Source organism: Heterocephalus glaber, unplaced genomic scaffold, assembly GCF_053883595.1.
Source record: "Heterocephalus glaber isolate CG9 unplaced genomic scaffold, H.glaber_assembly_v1.0 deba00001444, whole genome shotgun sequence".
In the NCBI taxonomy this organism is placed as follows: Eukaryota; Metazoa; Chordata; class Mammalia; order Rodentia; family Bathyergidae; genus Heterocephalus; species Heterocephalus glaber.
In genome coordinates this window covers 18,840,050-18,863,141 of record NW_028258297.1, presented here as the reverse complement: position 1 = coordinate 18,863,141, position 23,092 = coordinate 18,840,050, and the positions used below count along the sequence as shown (strand labels likewise).

At 46.5% G+C, this 23,092-nt stretch overlaps 1 protein-coding gene and 1 long non-coding RNA gene across 27 annotated transcripts in view; one reads left to right on the top strand and one right to left on the bottom strand.

Moving 5' to 3' along the window:
* Window positions 1-2,490, top strand: part of Plekha5 (pleckstrin homology domain containing A5) — a 231,805-nt gene extending 229,315 nt beyond the window's left edge. For all 26 annotated transcript variants that reach the window (XM_004845798.3, XM_087213499.1, XM_021259124.2 and 23 more), the window contains one exon: window positions 1,480-2,490. Coding sequence is in view for 1 of the 26 variants with exons in the window: in XM_087213489.1 (XP_087069615.1) it covers window positions 1,480-1,526 (47 nt within the window). In the remaining 25 variants the exon portion in view is untranslated. The remainder of the gene's footprint in view (window positions 1-1,479) is intronic.
* Window positions 2,491-12,288: 9,798 nt separating this feature from the next.
* LOC101706725 (uncharacterized) lies at window positions 12,289-22,041 on the bottom strand. The gene is made up of 3 exons (XR_205304.3): window positions 21,936-22,041; window positions 21,728-21,850; window positions 12,289-21,059 (listed from the first exon to the last, which is right to left on the bottom strand). It is a non-coding gene; the product is annotated as an uncharacterized LOC101706725 (long non-coding RNA).
* Between the last annotated feature and the right edge of the window lie 1,051 nt (window positions 22,042-23,092).

The following is a 23,092-nucleotide window of genomic DNA, read 5'->3' as shown; positions in this document are numbered from 1 at the left end:
TTTGTTCTCACAGCATCTACCGGGGCTTGTCATTTTCAGTGCCTTGAGATCACCCTCAATCTCTGCTATACAACAACAGAAACACACTGCACACGGTTACATCTCCTTTGAATTTTAGATCCTCAAAGTAAACAAGTACAGATACTAACTAACATGACTGAATTTATCCAGTAGTGATTATTTTCTGGGACCTACTTCCCTTTCCCACTTTTTGTAGCTGCTATAATCTTCATCCTTTTTTAAGCCAGAAAGAATTAGGTTGTCCTGTCGTACCTGTAGCTCTTATTTGGCATCATGTTTACCCGGAGGCTGCAGAGGCTTATGTTCCGTACCATGTGGTCTCTGAGGGGTGTGGACCCGCTGTGGTGGTGCCCGGCCTCTCTGTGTGCATTTCCACCTCTAATGGACCCCGCTTGCTGCTGCTAGTGCAGAACACCAAGCACGGGACACACAAATGCTAGGCCCATTTGATTTCTCCTGAGCAGAGTTGCTAGAGGGCCTCTGCCTGTTTGAGTGAGGAGCTGTATATTCAGAGCCATTCCCTTATTTTTTGGTTCAATAAATTACAATTCATTGTATACAGACCTTTCTTTTTTTTTTTCCTTTTTTCTTTCTGGGTACTCGGGATTGAACTCAGGGCCTCGCACTTGCCAGGCAGATGCTGTGCCTCTGAGCTATATCCCAGGCTACAGACCTTTCTGATACAGGCTGTTCAGGGTTGAAACTCCAGTACATTCCCAGATTCCTTAAATAGTGGGTTTTATTTTGTTCTTTTGTTTTTATTTCAAGAACCAGTAGCAGCTGGGCACAGTGGCACACACCTATAATTCCAGCACTTGGAGGCTGAGGCAGGAGGACCACTGCAAGTTTGAGGCCAGCCTGGTCTCTATAGTGAGTTCAAGGCCAGCCTCAACTACATAGTGAGACCCTGTCTCAAAAACAACCAGTAGCATTACATATTATACTGAGGCACAGTTATTGCCAAATATTTTAGCCACCACAAACAAGAAAACTTGTTTTTCTTTCTAACTTCCTGCTCTGCCTCTTTTTTGTCTCTTTTTTATAGTGCTGGGGATGGAACCCAGGGCCTCACAATGCGGGGCAAGCACGTATGTTAGTTGTAGTTATCTTTCTGAACCACCAGTTCTGGCAGGACTTAGGGAAGCATTAGAATGCGCTGCCTCATAGGCCGCTTTCATGAAGTTATGCACATCTTTGCTTACTGCATTTATCTTTGGATTCAACAACAAATTTGGGTCTGTTTTTTGTTCTGAATTGCCCTTTAATTTCATTACGTTTCTTTGTGATTTACATTTATGGAAATGAAGGAAAGCAGTCCTTTAACTGTAACTAATCCTGTTTCAGGATTTTCCTGGCCACGTTTGTCTTTTCTGTTGTTGCATCACTATCAGTTACCCTAGGACAGGACCGTTTATTGGCTTTGCAGGTGTCAGAGTAATTTCCTCTCTTATTTTACAGCTCCACTCACTTCTGTTGAAGCCGCTCATGGACCTTCAGCAATGTAAGAAGATATTGTACAGTATATTTTAAATCTATGAAATTCATAGTTCTGATGCTTTTGGCCCCAGAGCATCATTTTATCACTTCTGGAAAATGTTCATTCCAGAGCAGCTTTAAGGCCCACGCACACCCCACACTCTCATTGTCACCGTCCCTGTGCCTCGCCAGCTGCCGCCATCTTGGTCCGAGCACACAGGACCGGCCAGCGCTGCTCACCGTGCAGCCGGCTGGAGCTTCCACAGCTGCTGATCTCCAGATCTGAGCTTTCTTAAGTCTAGGTGAATTTATATTTCTTTTTCCTTTTTGCTACATAAAGTTAGCTATTATTTTCGATGAAGCTTGTTTTTTCCTTCCCATTTTGGCTACTGCAGTGCTTTATTTCTTTTTTTGTATCGGGGATCGAACTCGGGACCTTGCACTTGCAAGGCAGGCAGCAGAACCACTGAGCTAAATCCCCGGCCCTGGAGTGCTTTATTTCACTCTTGATTTGTAAAAATTTTTTGTATATATATATATACGTATATATATATACATATATATATATACGTATATATATATACATATATATATATATACGTATATATATATATATTTAAAATGTGCCATTTTCTTACTGCTAAGTGAAGTATGTCCTGTTTTCCGCTTTAATTCTTTCTCAGATTGCAATGTCAGCAGTTACTGCCAATCGTCAGCTTAAACACAAATGTTATCATTTACCTTTTCTTAAAAATAAAAAGTGTAGGTATCTGGAAGTACTGGACTTACACTTCATTGGGATAGATGTGTACAGCAATAAGCAGGTTTTCAAATCCAGTACTTAGTTCGTGTACAAATGTAATTATGTTCATTGTGTATATATTATACAATGAGCACATGTAATGTATTAAAGGCTACTTACTATTGTTTAAATGCAAATGTTCATATCTCATTTCTTTTTTATCATGTTAAATAAATGTTGATGTTCTTAGATCACTTGTGTTAGAATTTTTTTCTTCCCATGTCAAATGTAATTCACCGACAGAGCACTTGCCTAGCATATGCAAGGTCCTGGGTTCAATGTCCAGTACCAGAAAAAGAAGGAAAAGACTCGGGAGGCTTCTGAAAGAAAAAGTAGTCTGTTAATCCTGGAATCCTAGCCAACACCATGAAAGGACTTGTCCATCTGACCCTCCCATGTTGTAGTGGGAGAACTCACGGCCCAGAGAGTAACTGGCTCGCTGGCCATAATCCCATTACCTGTAACCACAGTGCCGGGCCGCGAGCGATTCTTCTACTTCCTCGTAAGTTTATCAGCTCTTCGCCAATGAGTATATTTAGTTTTGTGAAGTCTTCTTCCATATTTGCATTTGTTTCCAAATTCTGGAAATCAGGGCCAAGCATCTGCAGCCCCACTACACTTAGGGCTTGGACTGGGAGGGGGCTGTGTAGGGCGGCAGGGCACTCTCCTGACACCTGATGCGGGAGCTGCAGACCCCATCCTGCATGGGAGCCCGGAGATCGTTTCTCTTACAGCGCATTCTCTGCAGATGTTCATGCTCTTCAGAACCAATTACATTTTCTTTCCTCTGTAACCTTTTGTTCACGCTGTCTATTGTTCTCAGAGCACAAGGAAATTTGATGCTTTCGGATTCCTCCATACAGTGGCTCAAACCACATTGGCACTGGTCATTCTTCCCTTTTCTTCTGTGCTTACTGAAGAGGATTTAGATTCCGTTCAGAATGCAAATGGATGTGAATTCACCTGCTCCAGGCAGAAACACCAACATGAAATGCAAATAGATGCAGGAGGCGGATGGAAACAGGTTAGAAGTGGAAGGACGGATGGCAGCAGTCTGTTTGCGGGCAGCTCGTTCACACACAACCCTCGACTGGACACCACACAGCTTCTGTTCCTGTAATTGTGCAATCGATCGTCGTTGCAGATATTTCAGCCGGGGGGGGGGGGTGTCTGTTATTCTTTGGGTTTTATTTGGCCTTTTTGTAGGGTTTTTGTTTTTATGTTCAAGCTGTGTGTGTGTGTGTGTGTGTGTGGTACTGGGTATCAAAGCCAGGCCTCCCACATTCGAGGCGAGCACTCTGCCACAGAGCTGTGTCCCCAGCCCCAGCAGTTTTTAACCTTCCCAGGAAGGAAAAAAATGTTTTTGATTAGGATCCCCAGAATCCTATGGAGTTTGGAGAGAGGAGGGCAGGGCAGTTGGGACCTTGTCCCCATTTCAGGAAGCAGACGGAATAGCATGGATTTACTGCCAGTCGGCCCTGACCCTCCCTTCTTCGTGGGCTGTGCATAGTGAAAGGGAAACCTCTGGTCATCAGGACTTGGCAGTGGACTGAGCCCACCTCACTAACCCCTGTTCCTACTAGAGAGAGACAAAGCCTTGAGTCTGGAGCCGTGTGGAGGGCACAAGGGCTGCAGCAACGTCCCCTCGGCCGGGAGAATCCTGAGGTGGCCACAGGGCAAGGACCTGCTCCAGAGTTGCGATTGCTTGGCGTTCTACTGGGTCGATGACTGTCATGGCATTGAAGTCCTACACACTCACCTGCTGGAGTTCACAGAAAGTTGACAGAAGTGCAGCTTGGTGTGGTGGTGCACACCTGTAATCCCAGCACCCATGAGGCTGAGGCAGGAGGATGGCAAATTCAAGCCCAGCCTGGGCAACTGAACAACTTAGTGAGACCCTGTCTCCAAATAAAGGAGGAGCTGGGGATGCAGCTCAATACACAAGCCTTGGGTTCAATCCCCAGTGCCTCAAAAACAAAGGGCTGGGGATTTAGCTCAGTGGTTCTGCTGCCTGCCTTACAAGCACAAGGTCCCAAGTTTGATCCTTGGTACCAAAAAATAATTAAAAAGCTGCATGCAATATCATGTGCCTGTAGTCCCAGCTACTTGGACAGCGTGGCAGCTGAGGGTGATCAGTGGGAACAGGCTGAAGCAATTTAGCAAGGCAAGAAGGCTGACAGTCATGCTGCTACGGTTAGTGGTCCAGCAGTCAACAAGTAACTTTTTTTTTTCCTGCTACCGGGGATCGATCTCAGGACCTTGTGCTTATGAGGCAGACACGGCACCACTGAGCTAAATCCCCGGCCTAAAGTTTGAATTTTTTTTTTTAACAAGTAACTGTAAACAAGTGATTTCCAGAATCATTTTGCTTGCATAGAGCAGAAGTAGGGAGAGTGGTTGTACTTGTTTGTCTGCAGTACTGAGTGCTGAGCTGTATCCCCAGCTCTTCATTTTTCTTATTTGGAGACAGGTTCTCCCTAAGTTGTCCAGGCAGACCCTGAACTTGCATCCTCCTGCCTCAGCCCTCTAAATAGTAGGGGATTACAAGTGTGCACCATCATAGCCAGCTAACAAAAGTATTCTTAAAAAGCATTTACACTGTTGGACATTTTCATACTGATTCCTAGTTATTCATAAGTTGAAAAAGATGCAACTTGTACCATACTGCAAATATTGATTTTTTTTAATGTTGTATCACTTTTTTAGTGAGTAAAGTACAAGTGTGTATAAGTTAATAAAATTACAAATCCTTTTTTTTTTTTTTTTTTGAGACAAGGTCTCAAACTTAATAGGTTAGCCAAGGCTAGCCTCAAACTCTTGGCAATCATCCTGCCTCAGCCTCCCATACACTAGGACTACAGGGGTGTGCCACCATGTCTGCCATTAAAATTACAACTATCTTAATGGCAAAGAGTCTGGGGCAATGCTGCCTCCTCTCCCCTCCCCTGCAGTGCTGTACCTTCCTTTGAGAACCATCTGCTTAGTTCTTTTGCCCATTTATTGATTGGGCTATTTGATTTTTTTTTGTTAAGTTTTAGCTCTCTATATATTCAATATATTAATCCTCTGTCAGAAGAGTAGCTGGCAAAGCTGTTCTCCCATTCTGTAGGATGTCTCTTCATTCTATTGGGTTTTCCTGCTGTGCAGAAACTTTGATTTGATGTGGCCCCAGAATTAATTCTTGCTGGTATTTCCTATTTTATTGGAGTCCTCTTCAAGAAGTCTGCCTGTGCATATGGGTTCACTTGTTTCCCCAAGTTTTATTTTAGCAGCTTCAAAGTTATAGTTATATCTAGGTGTCTGATCCACTGTGAATTAATTTTTGTACAGGCTGAGAGATAGGAGCACAATTTCAATTTTCTACAAGGGAATATACAGTTTGCCCAGCACCATTTGTCAAAGACTGCGTTAGTCACTTTCTTGTGGCTGAGACACAGTACCTGACACCCACACCTTAATCTCTTTGGGCTTGAGTTTCAGTCCATCAGCAGAGGGGCATGGCTGAAGGAAAGCTGCTCAAGTTGTGGCAGAGAGAAGCAAGAAACTGAGAAAGGAGACAGACCCTTCCAGATCACACCCCGCCTGTCCAGCTCCTAACAGCATCCCCATGAGTGCATGAGGTTCTTGGGGAACATCTGCCCTTGGCCTCCAAAATAATTATGCATCTCTTTATGCAACAGGCGGTGGTACGGGATAAACATTTCCATGCCGGGAGGAAGGAACCACGGTATAGAAAAGAATGAGACCAAAGCAAGACCAAAACCCAGCAGGGCGAACTAAATCCTATAGCTTGTGTCCAGCACAGGGGTGGGTGGTAGTGTGACGCAAAGGCCTGGGCAGCCCCACCCCTGTGGCCTTGCCAGCTGCAGCCCACATGGCCTCTCTCCTGGGCAGGCTCCACTCACAGACTGTGATGCACTCAGCAGCTGATCCACCATCTGGCTTCTCCAACTTCCTGAGGTCTCCATTGCACCTTCAGCTTCCCTACCACAGCTTTATGCTCTCTTGAGGATACACTGCCTGGCCTTCCAGGCTTTCCTTTGGAATCTGGGTAGAAGCTTCCATGACAACTCTTTTTTTTTTTTTTTTGGACCAGGGGTTGAACTCAGGACCTTTTGCTTTCAAGGCAGGTGTGGTGCCACTGAGCTAAATCCCTGGCACTCCCACGATTTTTGCATTCTGCATGCCTCCAAAAGTCCTACACGGATGATGCCAAGGTCTGTTGCCATCTTGAGCAGTAGTTGGGCCCCCTTGAATCCAGCTGCAGAGGCCTCTGAATGCCTGGATGACTGAACTCAGGAAACACTCCCTTAGATGGCCCTGAATGACCAGACACACTTGGGTTCTCTTCTCAAAGCAAAGTCTTTCAATAGAATTTGCCATTTTACATCCTTGAGCCTATAAAGGGTGAGGGGGTAGGCTTCTGGCCAATTCCTGAAATACCTTCAAGCTGACTTTCCTATTGTACCAGTGCAAAGCACTTGGCTTCTTTTTAGTGGTGCTGATCTCTGAAGCAACCATACCTGCTTTGGCCCCAACTTTACATGTAGTTTCTTTTGGACCAAAATTTAAGGTTTTCAAAATTTTTTGCTGTGCCTTTTGCCCCCAGTTCTCCACTATAAATCTCAAAGCAGCAAGCAGTACCCATGCCACAGCCTGAATGTTGGGCTACCTTAACATTTTCTGCACCATTTAATCAGTCCACCAACCTTAATCTCAGTCTTCTGCAACTCTCAGAATATAAGGAAAATGTAGACATATTTTCTGCCAGACTAAATACCTCCTGAGTTTGGCCTTTACTGTCTGCATTCCTAATATCGTTCTGATCTGAGCTCCAACAAGAACCTACCACTTGCCCCGCAAGTGCAGGGACCCAAGTTTGATCCCCAATACCAAAAAAAAAAAACCTACCAAACTGTTTATAGCATTCTATTGCATCTCTAACGTGCATTTCTAAACCTTTTCAAAGTCCTCCTGCAAACCAGTTGCGAAAGCTTCCAAACTAAATGGTCAGGAACACCCATTTCCTGGCACCAATGTTCTTTATTAGCTTTCCCAGTACTGGAATAAAATACCTGACACCCACAACTCAAGGAGAGGTTTAATTTGGCTCATGGTTTAGTCCACAGTCAGTTGGCTGTAAGGCAGAAACAGCATGGTAGAGGAATGCTGCTCACCTGTGGCAACCAGGGAGCAGAGAGAAGGGAAGAGTTGGGGACAAGAATACCCCCTTTCAAGTCATACTCCTAATGAACTGAGGCTTTGGGGATACATTTCAGGTCTGAACTATAACAGGGTCTTACAAGTATAGGATCCTATTGACATAGGAGAAATATAACTCCCAACCTGTTAGATGTCAGATGCACTGAGTTTGTGTACCCCAAAACAGAAGAATGAATTCCAGAGAAAAAGGGGTTAAGGGTGGGAAATGCAAGCTGGGCATGGTGGTACATGCCTGTAATCCCAACACTGGAAAGTCTGAGACAGGAGGATCACTGAGTTCCAGGCCACCCTGAGCTACACAGTGACTTCAAGGTCAGCCTGAACTACAGAGCAAGACCCTGTCTCAAAAAAAAAAAAGTGGGAAAAGTTTATTGAGCGATAGCTCCTGAAAGACGGGGGGTGGGGTGGGGGGCCTCCCAGTGGGTGGCCAGACCTTTGTCAGGGGTAATTTATACAGGAAAGTCACAATGTGGGTCAAGCTATAATCAACGAGTAAGATTACAAGTATAGCCACAGCTAATATTGGTCTAATAAGAAAGTAGGGCACAGAGCAGGGGTATATAGCTGACATTAATTTTGGCTTATCTATGACTGCTTTCCTTTTTGTTTTGTTTTTTTAGACAAATCTCGCTCTGTAGTTCAGGCTAGTCTTGAAGTTACTATGTAGCCCAGGATGGCCTTGAATTTGTGGCAATCCTCCAGCCTCAGCCTCCTGAGTGCTGCAATTATAGGCATGTGCCACCACACCCAGCCTATGACTTCTAAAACAGGAACATTTTGGGAAGGGATGGATCCAGGTGTTCTGGTCACCCACCGGGTGTCTGATTCATCTGTGGATTTAATGGACTGGTGGTACTAATTACAGTTCTACTTATCCCTTAGGGAAGGATGTAAGTCCAGCCATTGTGACTTCATCTTGAGGCCTGGGCTTCAGATGCACCTTCAGTCACAGTTCTGATATCTTTCTTTTTCACTGACTTCCTGGAGAGCCCAGTCCCTCTCGGACAGTATATTAATTTCTGTCTGACTTCCCTGCCTATAATAATATCATCTCCACACAAGGATAATTTCCTTATATCCCTTTTATTTTCTCGTCTTGTCTAATTGCATTGGCTACAATTTCAAGAACTATTGTATGTTAGAAGTGCTGACGGAGGACATCCTTGTCTCCTTCCTGAATTCAGAGGAAATGGTTATGATTTAGATCTCAGATGGCCCCAAACTCTTGTGTGTTTGGAAGCTGGCTGGATCATGGGGTCACTGTGCTTTTGGTAGAGTCATCCACTGGTAAGTGCATGGCTCTGTGTGCTTGGTAGGTGGGGCCTTGGGAGAGGCGGGACACTGGGGGGTGTGACCTGGAGGGGTGTATCCCCCTCTGGGCTCCTCCTCTCTTCCACCTTTTATGGAGTTTTTTAAAAATTTTTTTTGTTTTTTGGGGTTTTTGTACCGGGGATCAAACTCAAGACCTTGCGCTTGTGAGGCAGGTGGCGGCACCACTGAGCTAAATCCCCTGCCCTGGTTTTGCTTTTTTGAGACGGGTCCTCACCATAGTTCAGGCTGGCCTCAATCTCATAGTGATGCCTCTGCCTCAGCCTCCCCAGTTCTGGCATCACAGACAGGCATCACAGACAGGCGCCACCACACCTGGCAAGAATAGTATTTTTGAACCAAACCAAGTGCAGTGTAGTCCCAGGTATTCAGGAAGCTGAGGCAGGAGAATCACATGAGCCCAGGAGTCTCAGACCCCCCAGGGAAACAATGAGACCCCACCTTTGGGAAAAAAAGGAGGCTGGAAGTATAGCTCAGTGGTAGAGTGCTTACGTAGCATGTGGAAAACCCTGAGTTCAATCCCTGGCACCACACACATACACAAAAATGACTACCCCTGGGCAATACATTACTTAAGAAGAGACCTGTTACACTGGGCACGGTTGTCCACAGCTATAACCCCAGCACTCCGGCGGCTGAGGCAGGAAGACCTCAAGTTCAGTCCCACCTAGGAAATAAGAGTGAGAAGCGGATTACATAGTGAGGAAACCCAAGAGCAAGGTGGGGTTAAGGCGGGTGTGTGAGTGGTGACTAGCAACGGAGGACCAGGAGGTAAGGGCTTTGTGGGTGAGACTAGGGGTTGGAGACACTGTTGGCTGAGGAGGACACAGACGCCTGGAGGCCTAAACTGGGATCATGCGTTCCGGTGCAGCACGCGCTGGACCCACGCGGCCCTGGGCAGGTGCCATCCACACATGCGCATCTGCCTCCCAACCGCTTCCGCTTCCGCTGCGGTGGCAGCCACAGATCCTGCGTCCCCGCCCCCGGTAGTGAAGAGCGGAGGCTGCAGTCGGCAGGGAACCATGGTCCACAGAAATCCACGATCTCCAGAGCTGTCCTTCCCGAGCTCAGCTGATCAAGCCGGAAGGTAAGTATTTCAAGACAGACTCCTCTCAAAAAATCATGAAGACAATGGTTCTGAAGGAAGGCAGATGAGCAGAGCCAAAGGAAGACTCATAGGTCAGGATCCCAAGTAAAAAGTTATTTGTGGGGCCGGGGATTTAGCTCAGCCCCTGCCTCAAAAGCGCAAGGTACCAAGTTCCATCTCCGGTACAAAAAAAAGGTTATTTGTGGCTGGGCGTGGTGGCACCTGTCTGTAATCCCAATACTCTGGGAGGCTGAGGCAGGAGGATTACAAAGCTTTCCTCCAGTCTGAGCAATTTAGTGACTTAGCAAGACCTTGTCTCAAAATCAAAAATTACAGAAAGAGCTGGAGACGTAGCTCAGTGGGAAAGTCCTAGGTTCAATCCCCAGTAATACAAAAGTTGTGGCTGGGTATGGCGGCACACACCTGTAATCAATCCCAAGCACTCAGGAGGCTGAGGCAGGAGGATCATGACAGTTTAAGTCCAGCCTGGACTACATAGTGAGACCCTGTCTCAAAAAAACAAAACAAACAAACCAAAAAAACCCAATAATGAGTCCTCAAATAATCAGTCCTACAACTAAAGGAAAGCAAGTCACACGCATACTTTGTTATAAAAGTATATAAACTATCATCTGTTTATCTCATCTTGCATAAATTAAAGATACGGAAAAGTAGCCTGGCATGGTGGCACACGCCTGTAATCCCAGCTACTCGGGAGGCTAAGGCCAAAGGATTGCCAGTTTGAGTACAGCCTGAGCAGTTTAGCAAGTTAGTAAAATCCTGCCTCAAAATAAAAAATAAAAAGGACTGGAAGCTGGCCACAGTGGTGCACGCCTGTTATCCCAGCACTCAGGAGGCTGAGGCAGGAGGATCACAGGGAGGAGTTCCAGGCCAGCCTGGGCTACATAGCAAGACCCTGTCTCAAAAAAACAACACCGAAAGAGAAAATGGAAGGGAAAAAATGGACACAAAGCTTTTGTATACAAGGGGGGGAAGAGGGGTTGAAGGGGGGGAATGGAAAAAGCAAGATACATCATGTACAGGTATAAATTCCATATGATGAATGTTATATATATCTAAAATGTACCAATAAATGTTTTGCATAAATCAAAGGCTGGAAATGTTGCTTATGGATAGAGTGCCTCTGGGTTTGACCCCAGCACATGGAGGGGAAATAGCAAAAGGAAAAGTAGAAAAGGAGAAATCTGGTACCAAGCTAAGGGGCTAAGCACAAGGACTAGGGCAGGAGGTAAAGCAAGACCCAGCAGGGGTCAGGTGAGCCCAAGGATGTAAAGTTTCTGACCTGGAAGTTAGAGTTCACCTAGCAGCTGCGAAGATCTCTGAGCCCCAAAGAAGACTGTGTTGAGATCCATTTTTACAACTTATCTGTTCCCAGACTGTCTACACTTCCTTTGAGAGCTCCATGCTGCGGGACAGAGCCTCTAGGTGTCAGGGAGTCACCCCCAACCCCAGGCCCAAGACTGCACTCAGCCAGGCTGGGGGAGGGGAGAGTTCTTTTCGACCGTTTAATTCTCCCCACCCAGCCACCCCGCACCAGGGCCTTTACACTGAGCTACATCCCCAGCCCTGTTTGTACATTTTTAGACAGCGCATGGGTCGTTCTCCAAAACAGACCACACAGTTACTCATAGAACATGCTTAAGTAAATGCAAAGGAACTGAAATTATCCCATGCATATTATCAGACAATAGTGCAATGAAATCAGAAATCAATGGCAAAAGAAATCACAAAAACTTCATAAACACGTGGAAATTTAATAACACCCTCCTGAACAACCAGTAGATCCAAGATAAAATTAAAGAAGAAATCAGACAGTTTCTACAATTAAACAATATGCCAATACAACATACTGGAATTTATGGGACACAATGAAGGCAGTCCTACCAGGGAAATTCATAGCAGTCAATACCCATATCAGAAAAAACAGACCTCAAATAACCTAATGTTGAACCTCAAACTTCTGGAAAAAGAAGAGCAAGTCAAGGCCAAAGCTTATACAAGGGAGGAAATTATAAAGATCAGATACAGGATCTCACTAAGTCCTGAAATTGCCCACGCTGGGCTTGAATTTGTGACTGTCCTGTCACATCTTCCCAAAATGCTGGGGTTACAGGTGTGTGCACCACTCCCAGCATCATGAGTTTTGATTCGTAGTATAGTGAGTTAATGATCACATCAGGTTAGTCAGCAAATCTGTAGCCTTGAACTTTCAACATGTTTTTAGAGGGAGAACCTTTTAAATCCTCACTTCTAGCTACATTAAAATACAGAACACAGTCTCACCAACTGTATTCATCTCTCTGAGCTGCAGCAGGCAGAATATCTTGCTCCTGTCTGACTGCAACTTGGTACCCACCCACCACCTCCCCGTAGTGCTCCTCCCTGCTGTCCTCCCTTGCCTCTGCTACTTTCCTACTGAAACTTGTATGAGATCGCTATTTCTTTTTATTAGGTTTTGTGAGACAGTATCTCTATGTCCAGGCTGGCCTCAAACTCCTGGCAGTCCTCTTGCCTCAGCCTCCCAAATGCTGGGATTATGGGTGTGTGCCACCACACTCGCACTGGCTCTTACTTGTCTTGAGACAGGGTCTTGCTAAATTGTCCCAGCTGGCTTGAACTTCCAATTCTCCTGCCTCAGCCTCCACAGTAGCTGGGATCACAGGCATGTGCTACCAGCCCTGGTTCATCTCCCTTTGAATTGAGTGCTGTCTTCCCACGGTCCGTCCCGGTGCAAAGGCCAAAAGAATCCCTGGGGGGCAAAGTAGTGCTTTGGTCCTTCCAGGAGCCCCACCTGTGCCTGCACCTGGCTATCCAGAGTCTGGAGACATCGTGGCACACAGTGAGACCCAAAGCTGAGTCCCACAACACTTGGATACAGTTAATGTTCCTCCTGCTCCGTGTTTTGTTTTTTGCAGCCCTGGGCTGGTATGGGGCCTCGGGCCTGGGAGGCAAGTGCTTTTCCGCTCAGCCACACCCCAGCCCTCAGCTTCGTGATGCAGAATTAAGTAGCAAACACAGCTTCCAGGGCAGCTTCCCAGGCACTCAGCAGTTTGTACTACACACCTGCTAAGTGAGGGGCTCCGCCCAGGCAGGCAGAGATGAGGCCTGGGCTTCGGGCTGAGGGTGATGACAACAGAGTCCCGTGGGGTGGAGGTGGCACAGGAAAGTGGCCGGGGATGCCAGGGACAGTGGGGAGCTTGCCCAAGGAGGACACTGGAAAAGAAGTCTGAAGAGTGAAGAGATTGAACTAACAGCAGGAAGAACCCGGGCCTGTAATCCCAGCACTCTGGGAGGCTGAGGCAGGAGAACTCCCAAGTTCAAACCCAGCCTCAGCTGGGCTTAGTGCAGCTTAGTGACTTAGCAAGACCTTGTCTCAAAAACATTTTGGAAGGGCTGGAGATGTGGCTCCCTTGGGTTCCATCCTCAGTATCCACAAAAACAACTTTTTTAAAAACTGGAGGAGGAGGGCTTAATAAGGTTTTGGTGGAAGGAACCTGAAATCGTACAGGGAGTTTTGAAGAGGAGATTGGCATGAGCAGCTTTGCCTTTCTGGGAGGGAACCACAGTTTCTGTATCCTCACAGCAGGGAAAGATCCCGCTGCATCAAGGAGAGAAGGATGAGAACACACTGCAGGGCGGGAAGAGGGCAGAACTGTGCCAGGCTAGGCCAGTGGGACCCCTTGGTACATTTCCTCTGCTGGAGCATGAAAATATCAGAGAAAACACGTGAACACCCGTGCACCGGGATACACAGATGCTGCAGACAGGTGGAGAGATAGATGAACACCAAAATAAGGGCCGGGCAAGGTGCTGAAGCAGGACTGAGAAAAACAAGCCCTTCCCAGCCTTGGGCACCCCCGCCCCACTTCCCTCCTCTCCCCTGTAGCTGGAACTCCTTGTTGTGGTGCAGATAACAGTAACAACTGGGTCCTGTACACAAAGTTTATGACCCTCTGTTTTCAAGATGGGTGCATAAGACTCTGTCTTCTTTCAAGGCAGAGTTACAGAGCTGTCTGCCCTTGTCCTGTTCCAGTAACTCACTTGCTACCTCACTAGGAAAATTACCCCCTTGGACAAAATGTGTAAAAGCTGAAACTTCTCTCTGTTCAGTGCTCAGCCATTTTGGACAAGAGTCCACTGAGCCTGTCACACACCTTAAATAAATCCTCCTGACTCCCATTTGGTCTCCTCTGTCTCTTGGAATTCTGCAGTACCACTGCCTGCCTGGAATCCCCGAACTGGGGAGGCTGAGGCAGGAGGATCACTGTGAGTTCAAGGCCAGCCTGGGCTATATAATGACACCCTGGTTTCAGAAAAACCAAACAACAACAACAAAAGTCACCAAAGTAGGCACACACTGATGAACACACCCCTTCTAGCCAGGTCCTTTTTTTTCCCCCCTGCAGAGGCAGGATGCGGATATCTAGGGCATCAGCTGCTTAAGCAACTGCAGGGTGACTCTGACTTTCCATCTGCTTTCTACCTGCCACATCAGTGCCTTATTTCTAAGTCTTTCACAAGAGCCCCATAAGTCTCAACAAAACATAAACTCGCTTGGGATTTAGCTCAGTGGTTCTGCCATCTGCCTCAAAAGCACAAGGTCCCGAGTTCAATCCCTGGTAACAAAAAAACAAAACCAAAAAAAAGAAACATAAATTCTATTTATCTGACCCTACCTAATTACAGCCAACTTATAAACCACTCACCTGTACACTGAGTCATACACAAGCCATTATCTTTTCTGGGGCTGGGCTGCATGTAGCTCAGGCAGAGGGCTTGCCTAGCATGCCGGAGCCCTGGGTTCCATCCCTAGCCTGTAAAATAAAGATAACTCCCTTTTCTGTACATCAGCACCATTACACAACTGTCTTGGGAAGGAGGCATCATTATTTTCATCCTTTTTCGGTTTTTGAGACAGGGTCTCCATATGTAGCCCAGGCTGGCCTTGAACTCATGACGATCCTCCTGTCCCGGCCTCCCAAGTGCTGGAATTTTGGACACGCACGACCATGCCTGGCTGTTTTCATCATTTTCCAGATGAGGACTTGCCATGGTTTCACACCTGATGAACCAGGATTCAAAACCAGACAGAGCTAGCAGGAGGTGAAGCACTGGGAAGCTGCGTGCTGTGTCCTTGGAATGTGGACTGAAGCAGCCACCATGGGAAGAGTCTGGCTCAGAAGCAAGTTCAGTAGCACCCAGTCACTCTGCCCCAGGCAGACACCTGGAGAGTTGAGAACAGGGGCTCCAGCTGAGAGTCCCACATGGAATTCACAGCAGCCTGAAGGCGCCCATGGGTGATGCTGGATGCACAGCTGTGTGGGGCTGTGAGACAGGACAGCACTCAGCAGTGACAGTGGTGGAGAATGAGAAACACTGAGCTGAGCACAGAAGAGCCTTGAACCACTGTGCCAGTTGAAAGGGGCCAAATAGGAAAGGCTGTGTAGCCCAGCTACCCTCCAACTCCAATCCTCCTGCCTCTGGATTGCAGGCTTGCATAACACACCTGGCCTTGGGGACAGTTTTTATCCAAATTCTGGCAGCTGTGAATGTACCTAATGCTACTTTATGATCATTAAAATGGGAGCTAGGCATGGTCGTGATATAGGAGGAACAGACATGACTCCCAAACCTTGTAGATGCCTGAAATACTCGTTTGTGTTCTCTGAAATCAAAGAATGAATTACAGGAACAACAGAGGTTAAGAGTAGGAAAAATTTATTGAGAGAAAGACAGCTTCCTCTAAGAGAGACAGAAGGGGGACCTGAAAGTGGGTTGCCCACCCACCCTGGGTTGCCCACCCACCCTGCTTCTCAGAGGTGTTTTATGGGACAAAGCCATGAGGTGAGGTGGGTACAAAGTGGGACAAAACTACAGTCAACCAGTAAGGTTACAAATCCAGTCACTTAGGTAGTATTGGTCCAATGGGAAATCACAAAGTGAACATGAGGTGGGACAAAACTATGATCAGCCAATAAGATTATGACAAGTATAGTTGCTTAGGTAATATTGATTAAATGAGGATCCAATGGGGAAGCAAGTCTTGCAGCAAGCATACAAGGAAGGAACAAGGATTTTCAGATTTTCGGTGAGGGGATGGGTCAGGGACCTTTCCTGGAAGGGATGGGTTAAGGTCTTGGTCCGCCACCCAGGTGACTGATGACTGTTTAGAATATACTGCTATTCATCTCTAGAGAAAGTACGTGGGTGTATAGTTTCTCTTTTTATAATACTAACCAGTGAATTGCCTCAACTGTTTTTCTCTGCTGAGGGCTCAGCTTTGTTTGTCTAACTGCCTTATAATAATTTCTGATTAACTTATCTGTCTGCAGTAGTAGCACACCCCTGTACCCCAGCACTCAGGATATTGCAGAATTCCAAGGGACAAGGGAGACCAGATGGGGATCAGGAGGATTTATTAAGGTGAACACTAGCTCAGCGGACTTGTGTCCCAAGGTTGAGCCACTGAACAAAGGAAAATTAATCGAAGGGGGTGGATTTTCTAGTGACACAGTGGGTTTACAGGAACAGGACAAGGGCAGGCAGTTTAGTAACTTAGCCTTGTAAGAAGACAGTGTATTATGAATCATATGGGAATGGAGTGTCATAAACTCTGTTTACACCGCATATGGTTCCTCAGGGGCTACAAAACTTCATGTACAGAAATATGACTTTACCTTATCAGTACCAGGGGGAGTCAAGTAGTTATAAGTGGAGGAGGCTGGAACCTGGGGAGCTGCTAGACTGCTTTCAGCTGGAACTGATTTTCTTTTAAATTCTGCTTTAGGGAGGCTGAGGCAGGAAGACCACCATGAGTTTGAAGCCAGCCTGGGCTACATAGTGAATTCAAGTCCAGCCTGGACTACATAGTGAGTCTCTGTCTCAAAAAAGATGAAAAAATAAATATTTTTAAAATAAAATCATTGAGAGCCGGGGATTTAGCTCAGTGGTTCTGCCGCCTGCCCCACAAGCACAAGGACCCAAGTTCGATCCCAGGTACAAAAAATAAAATAAAATTGTTGAAATGGAAAATTTCACAAATATTTTACTGCAGTTGAGAACAGAAGATCTCGCTGGGCATGGTGGTGCATGCCTGTAAATCCCAGCACTGGAGAGGCTGAGGCAGGAGAATTGCCACAAATTCAAGACCTCCCTGAGCTACACAGTCAGTTCAAGGCCAGCCTGAAGTACATAGTGAAACTTTGTCTCAAAAAAAAAAAAAATAGATAGATAGATAGATAGATAGATAGATAGATAGATAGATAGATAGATCCAATGAGGAAGCAGGTCACATAGCAAGTGTGCATAGAAAGAACAGGCCCTTTCCTGGAAGGGGTGGGTCAGGAGGTATTGGTCCATGCCCCCTCCATGGTGACTGACGCCTGTTTAGAATATGAATCTTTACTGTTTATCCGGGGAGGTTATGTAGGTGTAGTCATCCCATCTGTGTCTTGAGGCCTGGCCCTCAAGGAATGTGCCTTGGCCTTCAGCCACAGTTGTGGTGTGTTCTAATCTTCTGCACTGGCTTCTTGCAGGGCCCAGGCCCGTTTGACTGCCGAAATATTTTACCTAACTGGGCTCTCTAATACCACCACACCCAGCTCTTTTTAACTTTGTATTTTGAGGCACTAAATGCTCTGGGTGGTCCAAGCTTACTATCCCTTCTTCAGTCTCTCAGTTGCTGGGATTATAGGTGTGAGCCACCACCTGGCCACACATAGCTTTTTTTCACATACAATTGGGGGGAAACTCTTTAAGGCAAGTTTAGACACCCCAAAGGAAATCGATTTGACTACAAAACAAGTTAATTGTTTTTTTTTCCATGTGCAGTGGCACACACTTGTAAATCCCCTGTACTTGAAAGGCTGAGGCAGGAGGATTTCAAATTCAAGGCTAGCCTGTGCCCTTTAGTGAGACCTTGTTTCAAGGGTCAGGGATTTAGCTCAGTGGTGCCACCACCTGCCTTGCAAATGCAAGGTCCTGAGTTCGATCCTCAATACCAAAAAAAAAGGTTTGTGTCTTTAAAGGAGTACAGAGCTTTCTTGGTAGCATTTATGAGGCCCTAATAATGGGAAGAAGAAAAAAAAAAACAGTTTTCAAGTAGTAGTTTGTTTTTGATACAGGAAATAATACCAGAGATGAAATAGGAAATATTATTTCTCCCAACCTGTTAGCTGTCTGATATGCTGAGCTCTTGTTCTCTAAAAATCTAAGAATGGATTCCAGGAACAGGGGAGGTTAAGAGTAGGAAGATATTTATTGTTAGGAAAGGCCCTGAGGGGCAGGAGAGGACCCCCAGTGGGTAGCCTGGGGCCCCACTTTACAGAGGAGGTTTATAGGGTGAAACCCACATGGGTACAACGTGGGCCACAGCCATGATCAACCAATAAGGCTACAAGGACAGTCACTTAGATAACAGTGGTCCAATTGGGAAGCAAGTCACATAACAAGCGTGGTGGGAAAGAACAAAGATTCTCCTAGGAAGTGGTGGGTCCAGAGGGCTCTGGTCACCCACCAAGGAGGCTGATGTCTATCTAGACTTCATTAGGCCCAGTGTTTGTTCTTTGAGGAAGTATGCAGGTCTGGTCATCTTGTCTATCTTGAGGCCAGGTTTCCAACTGGTGTGTCTCCAGCCCCAGCTGTGTGTTTCACCTTTGTCCTGACTCTCTCCAGGGCCCAGCCTGTCTGACTGCCTGTAACATTTGTGCCGAACTCCTCTGTCTAGAATGTTTTGTTTTCAGACAGGGTCTCCCTACGCAGTTCAGGGTGACCTTGAACTCAGCTGGCCTTGAACTTGTAGGGAGGCTTCTGCCTCAGCCTCCTGAGTCCTGGGATCAGAGGCATGCACCACCAGGCTGACTCAAGTAGTGATTTTGTTTGTTTGTTTGTTTATTTTTTGAGATGGGGTCTTGCTATGCAGTCCCTGAACTCTCTTGCTGGCCTTGAGTGCCGGATCCTCTTGCTGTAGAGCTGGGATCACAGGCGAGCACCCCATGCTCACCTCACTTTCCACTTGTGATTTCTAATTAGTCTATTTAATTTTGCAATACCAAGCAATTTTTTTTTCCTGTATCACTTAATCTACTTGCATTAGTATTACCCTGGCAGGTGGCTGCAGAATCATATTAGTTCAGTTATAGAACTCTGCATTATATGAGGCATAGCTATTTCCCTTGGGTCTTAATTTAATAAGGTTTGAGTCAACTTTCTGCCTTCGACATTTGTGCTTTGAAAAAAATCTCCATTGCACTATTCTCCACACCCTGGGAAAGCTACAGCAAGGGAAAGTGATGTCTTCTCTCAAAGGGTTAAAACTTCAGAAAGGTATTGTTTGAAAAATTCACTGGAAAATGGCTTCCACATTCCAAAGGCAGAGGAAGGAAAACTATGAAATCATTTTGAAGGGATTTGTTCTGCACCAAGAGTTGGCTCCTTTCCACATGGGCTGCCAGGTTGGCCAGCTCGAGGAGAAATGATTTTTACTCTCTCCCTCTTCTCGTTTTCAACCCGGGTCGTATGGAAATGAAAATCCCATTTGGTGATCAGGTTCTTCAGATGGATTTAATTTATACACCATTTGACCTAGTCAATCAGACCAGGCTAAGGAGACAGCTTTTTTCATTATCCTGTTGTGGGCTTTGCGTAGAAATCATTGAGTTGCAGAAAGTCAGTTTAGCAGGCATCAAATTTCGGGTTTTACCTCATTACCTTTGGGCTGCGGTCCCGTTTTCTTCTGAACAATCATTCTCTTTCAAAGCAAACTTTCGGAATCATTGTCTCATTTAATCTTCTAAAATAAACACTTGCCTCAGACGCACTGGTTGCTAAAGGGACTCGATTCCAGCCGGTAGCATGCACGTGTGTGTGTGTGCGTGCGCGCGCGCGTGTCTGTGTTAGTCACAAATGTGCAAGAGGAACGGACGAGCAGCAACAGGACCGGCAGAGATCCTAACGGAGATCAGCCCCTCTCCGATCCTAACACGGGCCGGCGTCCTAACTCCTGGCCTAACCTGCGAGGCTGAACCTTCGTTCTCAGGGAACACTTGATGGAAAGTGTAAGTGAATTCATTTCCGCGCTTTGGCCGACCCCCTCGGATTTAACGGATTTAACAGCGCCAGCATTCCCCCACGCACACCCACCCCTACGTGCGCCGCCCTGCGACCACCACAGAAACTGCAGCCGCCCCTAACTCCACCCCGGGGAGCTCGGCCTCCCAGTGAAATCCAGGGGCCGAGAGTTCCTGCCAGACAGATGGCGTCGATGGAAGGGATTCAACTATTTGAGACAGACCCTGTGTTTGTGCCTGGTCCTTCGGACACGCTTGCGTTAGCCGAGAAAGCCACGTCCACCATCTCCTCTCGCCTGGCCCCCTCGCTCACCTACGAACTGCTCTCTGCTGTACTATGGGCTTTACCTCCCTCCTGCCCCGACCGAGAGATTTCTGTGGTCTTTGCCAGGAACTCTACAAATCCTGACACTTAGTAGATGTTCAATAAATATTTGATAGAATAAAAATGCCAGATCACCACCAGAACCAGGATCAAAGTATCTAAGAATTCTGGATTCTGGGGTTTGCTAGGCGTGGTGGCTGACGCCTGCAATCCTAGCACTCTGGGAGGCTGAGGCGGGAAGATTGCAAGTTCGAGCCCAGCTGGGCCATTTAGGGAGACCCTGTCTCAAAAAAGGGGGGGTGGGTAAATAAGAACCAAGACATATCACGTACAAATTCCCAATAATGAATGTGATCATAATGTATACCCAAAATGTACCAATAAACTTAATGATTTTTTTTTAAAGGTGGGGAGACTGAGGATGTAGCTCAGTGCAAAGGCCATAGGTTTAATCCCCAGTGCCGGGGCAGGGAAGAATTCTGGGAAAGTGTGGAAGACAGCTGGAAGGAGAATTTGAGATCTGTCTGTGATCGCTAAGCCAGAAGGCTTATCTTGCTTTACAAGTGCTAAAGTAAATACTTTGTTTTGTGACTTTTGTTACTTAAACTTCATTTTCATATCAAAACCAGAGAAACTGATGATAACAGCCATGGATTAAATTCTCCGGATGCTTGTGGGGTGGTTGACAGGAAGTGAAGTACCCATTTACTGCAGGATAAATGGAAGAACAAATGATGCTATTAGCAAAGGATTAAAAGTCAATTAAAAGGGCCGGGGATTTAGCTCAGTGGTTCCAATGAGTTCGATTCCCGGTACCAAAAAAAAAAAAAAAAAAAAGTCAAGGCCAGGGTTTAGCTCAGTGGTTCTAGCGCCTGCCTCGAAAGCTCAAGGTCCCAAGTTCGATCCCAGCTACCAAAAAAAAAAAAAAAAAATGCGGGGGGAGGCTGTAGCGTGGGAACTTCTTGGTCAAAGCCACAGGAGCCCTGATTGCCACAGGAGCATGGAGGGACCAGAAGGAGAGGGGGGAATCTGCCCTTCCGCTTTCAGTTCTGACCTTCTATCCGGCGCCAGAGAGCCCCAGGACTTCTAGCCAGCACCTTTTTACATCTCTAAAAGGAGAATTTATGAGTTCTTCCCTCATAGGACTGGGAGGATTAGATCAGTTAATCCATATAAAGTTCTTGCACTGTGCCAGGTGCAAGCGAAGACTCTGGCCAGCGGCAGATGCTAGCTCTCCCCCGTCGCTGCTGGGCCACCTCCGAAGAAACGGTGGTTAAAATTTATACTCAGCCCTTCCGGGAAACTGGTATTTAATGAGCTACAGGGAGACAGCGCTTTCCATCCGTTAGCTCACTGACTCCTAGGACAACGCTCACCATTAGCCGCAGATCCTCCGCCTGCGGTGCAGCTCGGCCAGACTCGGAAGCTGAAGCCTGAAGTCCCTGGCTTGCACTGTGGAGTTTGTGTCTGTTCCAAAGCCCCTCCTCGCACGTCACTCACTAGTAAATAAAAAACAAAATTATTCCGGAATGATTCCAGCCGTTCCCGTTCCCTCCGTGAGGACGATGAGGACAGTGTGCACACCCAGAGCCTGTGAGCCTCAGCGAGGACGCGCAGACTTCCTCTCTCCCGGGCTTTGGCCAAGAACACGGGGCTGCTGGGCCCCACTCCAAACTCCCTCTGGACTCTTGGCTTTTCCTAAAAAGGAAAGCTCTTTGGCTGTTTATACTTGCCCAAAAGAACCTAAAATTTGAGCCTGCCCAAACTGGTTCCGGTTAGAGTTGTCTGGTTTGGTTTTGTTTGAGACAAGGTCCCGCTGTGTCATCCAGGCTGGCCTTGAACTCAGTATGCAGCCCAGGCTGGCCTCTTACAAACTCACCGTGATGGTCCTGCCTCAGCTTCCCGAGTGTTGGGATCACAGGCAGGTGCCATCACCTCTGACTCAAGTTCATTTTCAAGAACCGAATTAGCACACAAGAGATATACAATATTTCCTCATTAGTTCTACTTCTCACTTTTGAACTTTTTTTAGATATTGGGGATTGAACCAGGTTCCTCGGGGATGATAGGAGAGTGCTACCACTGAGTTACAACCCCAGACCTTTGAACTTTCTGCTATTATAAATAACCTGAGATACATAATTAGTATGGTTTCCAAATAGCAGTGCTCCTTACTTCCTCTGGAGTGAAATTGATTACTTAACTACTAGGCAGCTCTTCTAAACACCATGGTCAGGCATCTTTCCGTCTTCTTTATGTTTTTGTTTTTGTTTGTTTGGTTTTGGGTTTTTTTGGTACCGGGGATCGAACTTGGTCCTTGCGCTTGTGCAGCAGGTGGTGGAACCACTGAGCTAAATCCTCGGCCCTGTTTTTGTGTTTTTTTGAGACAGGGTCACACTATGTACCCCTCGCTACACTCAAACTCCTAGTGATCCTGCCTCAGCATCCCATGTGCTGGGATCATAGGTGTGCACCACACCACCCAGCAACTTTCCTTCTTTGAAATATTAGACATAAAATAGATACCAACAAATACCATAATATACTTGAAGACTTAGTTGCTATGTGGTCTTTAGAAGTTGCTGGTTGTGGCAGTACAGTACATGCCTGTAATCCCAGCACTCAGGAGGCTGAGGCAGGAGAATTAACAAATTGGAGGCCAGCCTAGGCTACGTAGTGAGTTCAAGACTAACCTGACTGCATGACCCTGTCACAAACACAAACAAACAAGCTCCCTGGGG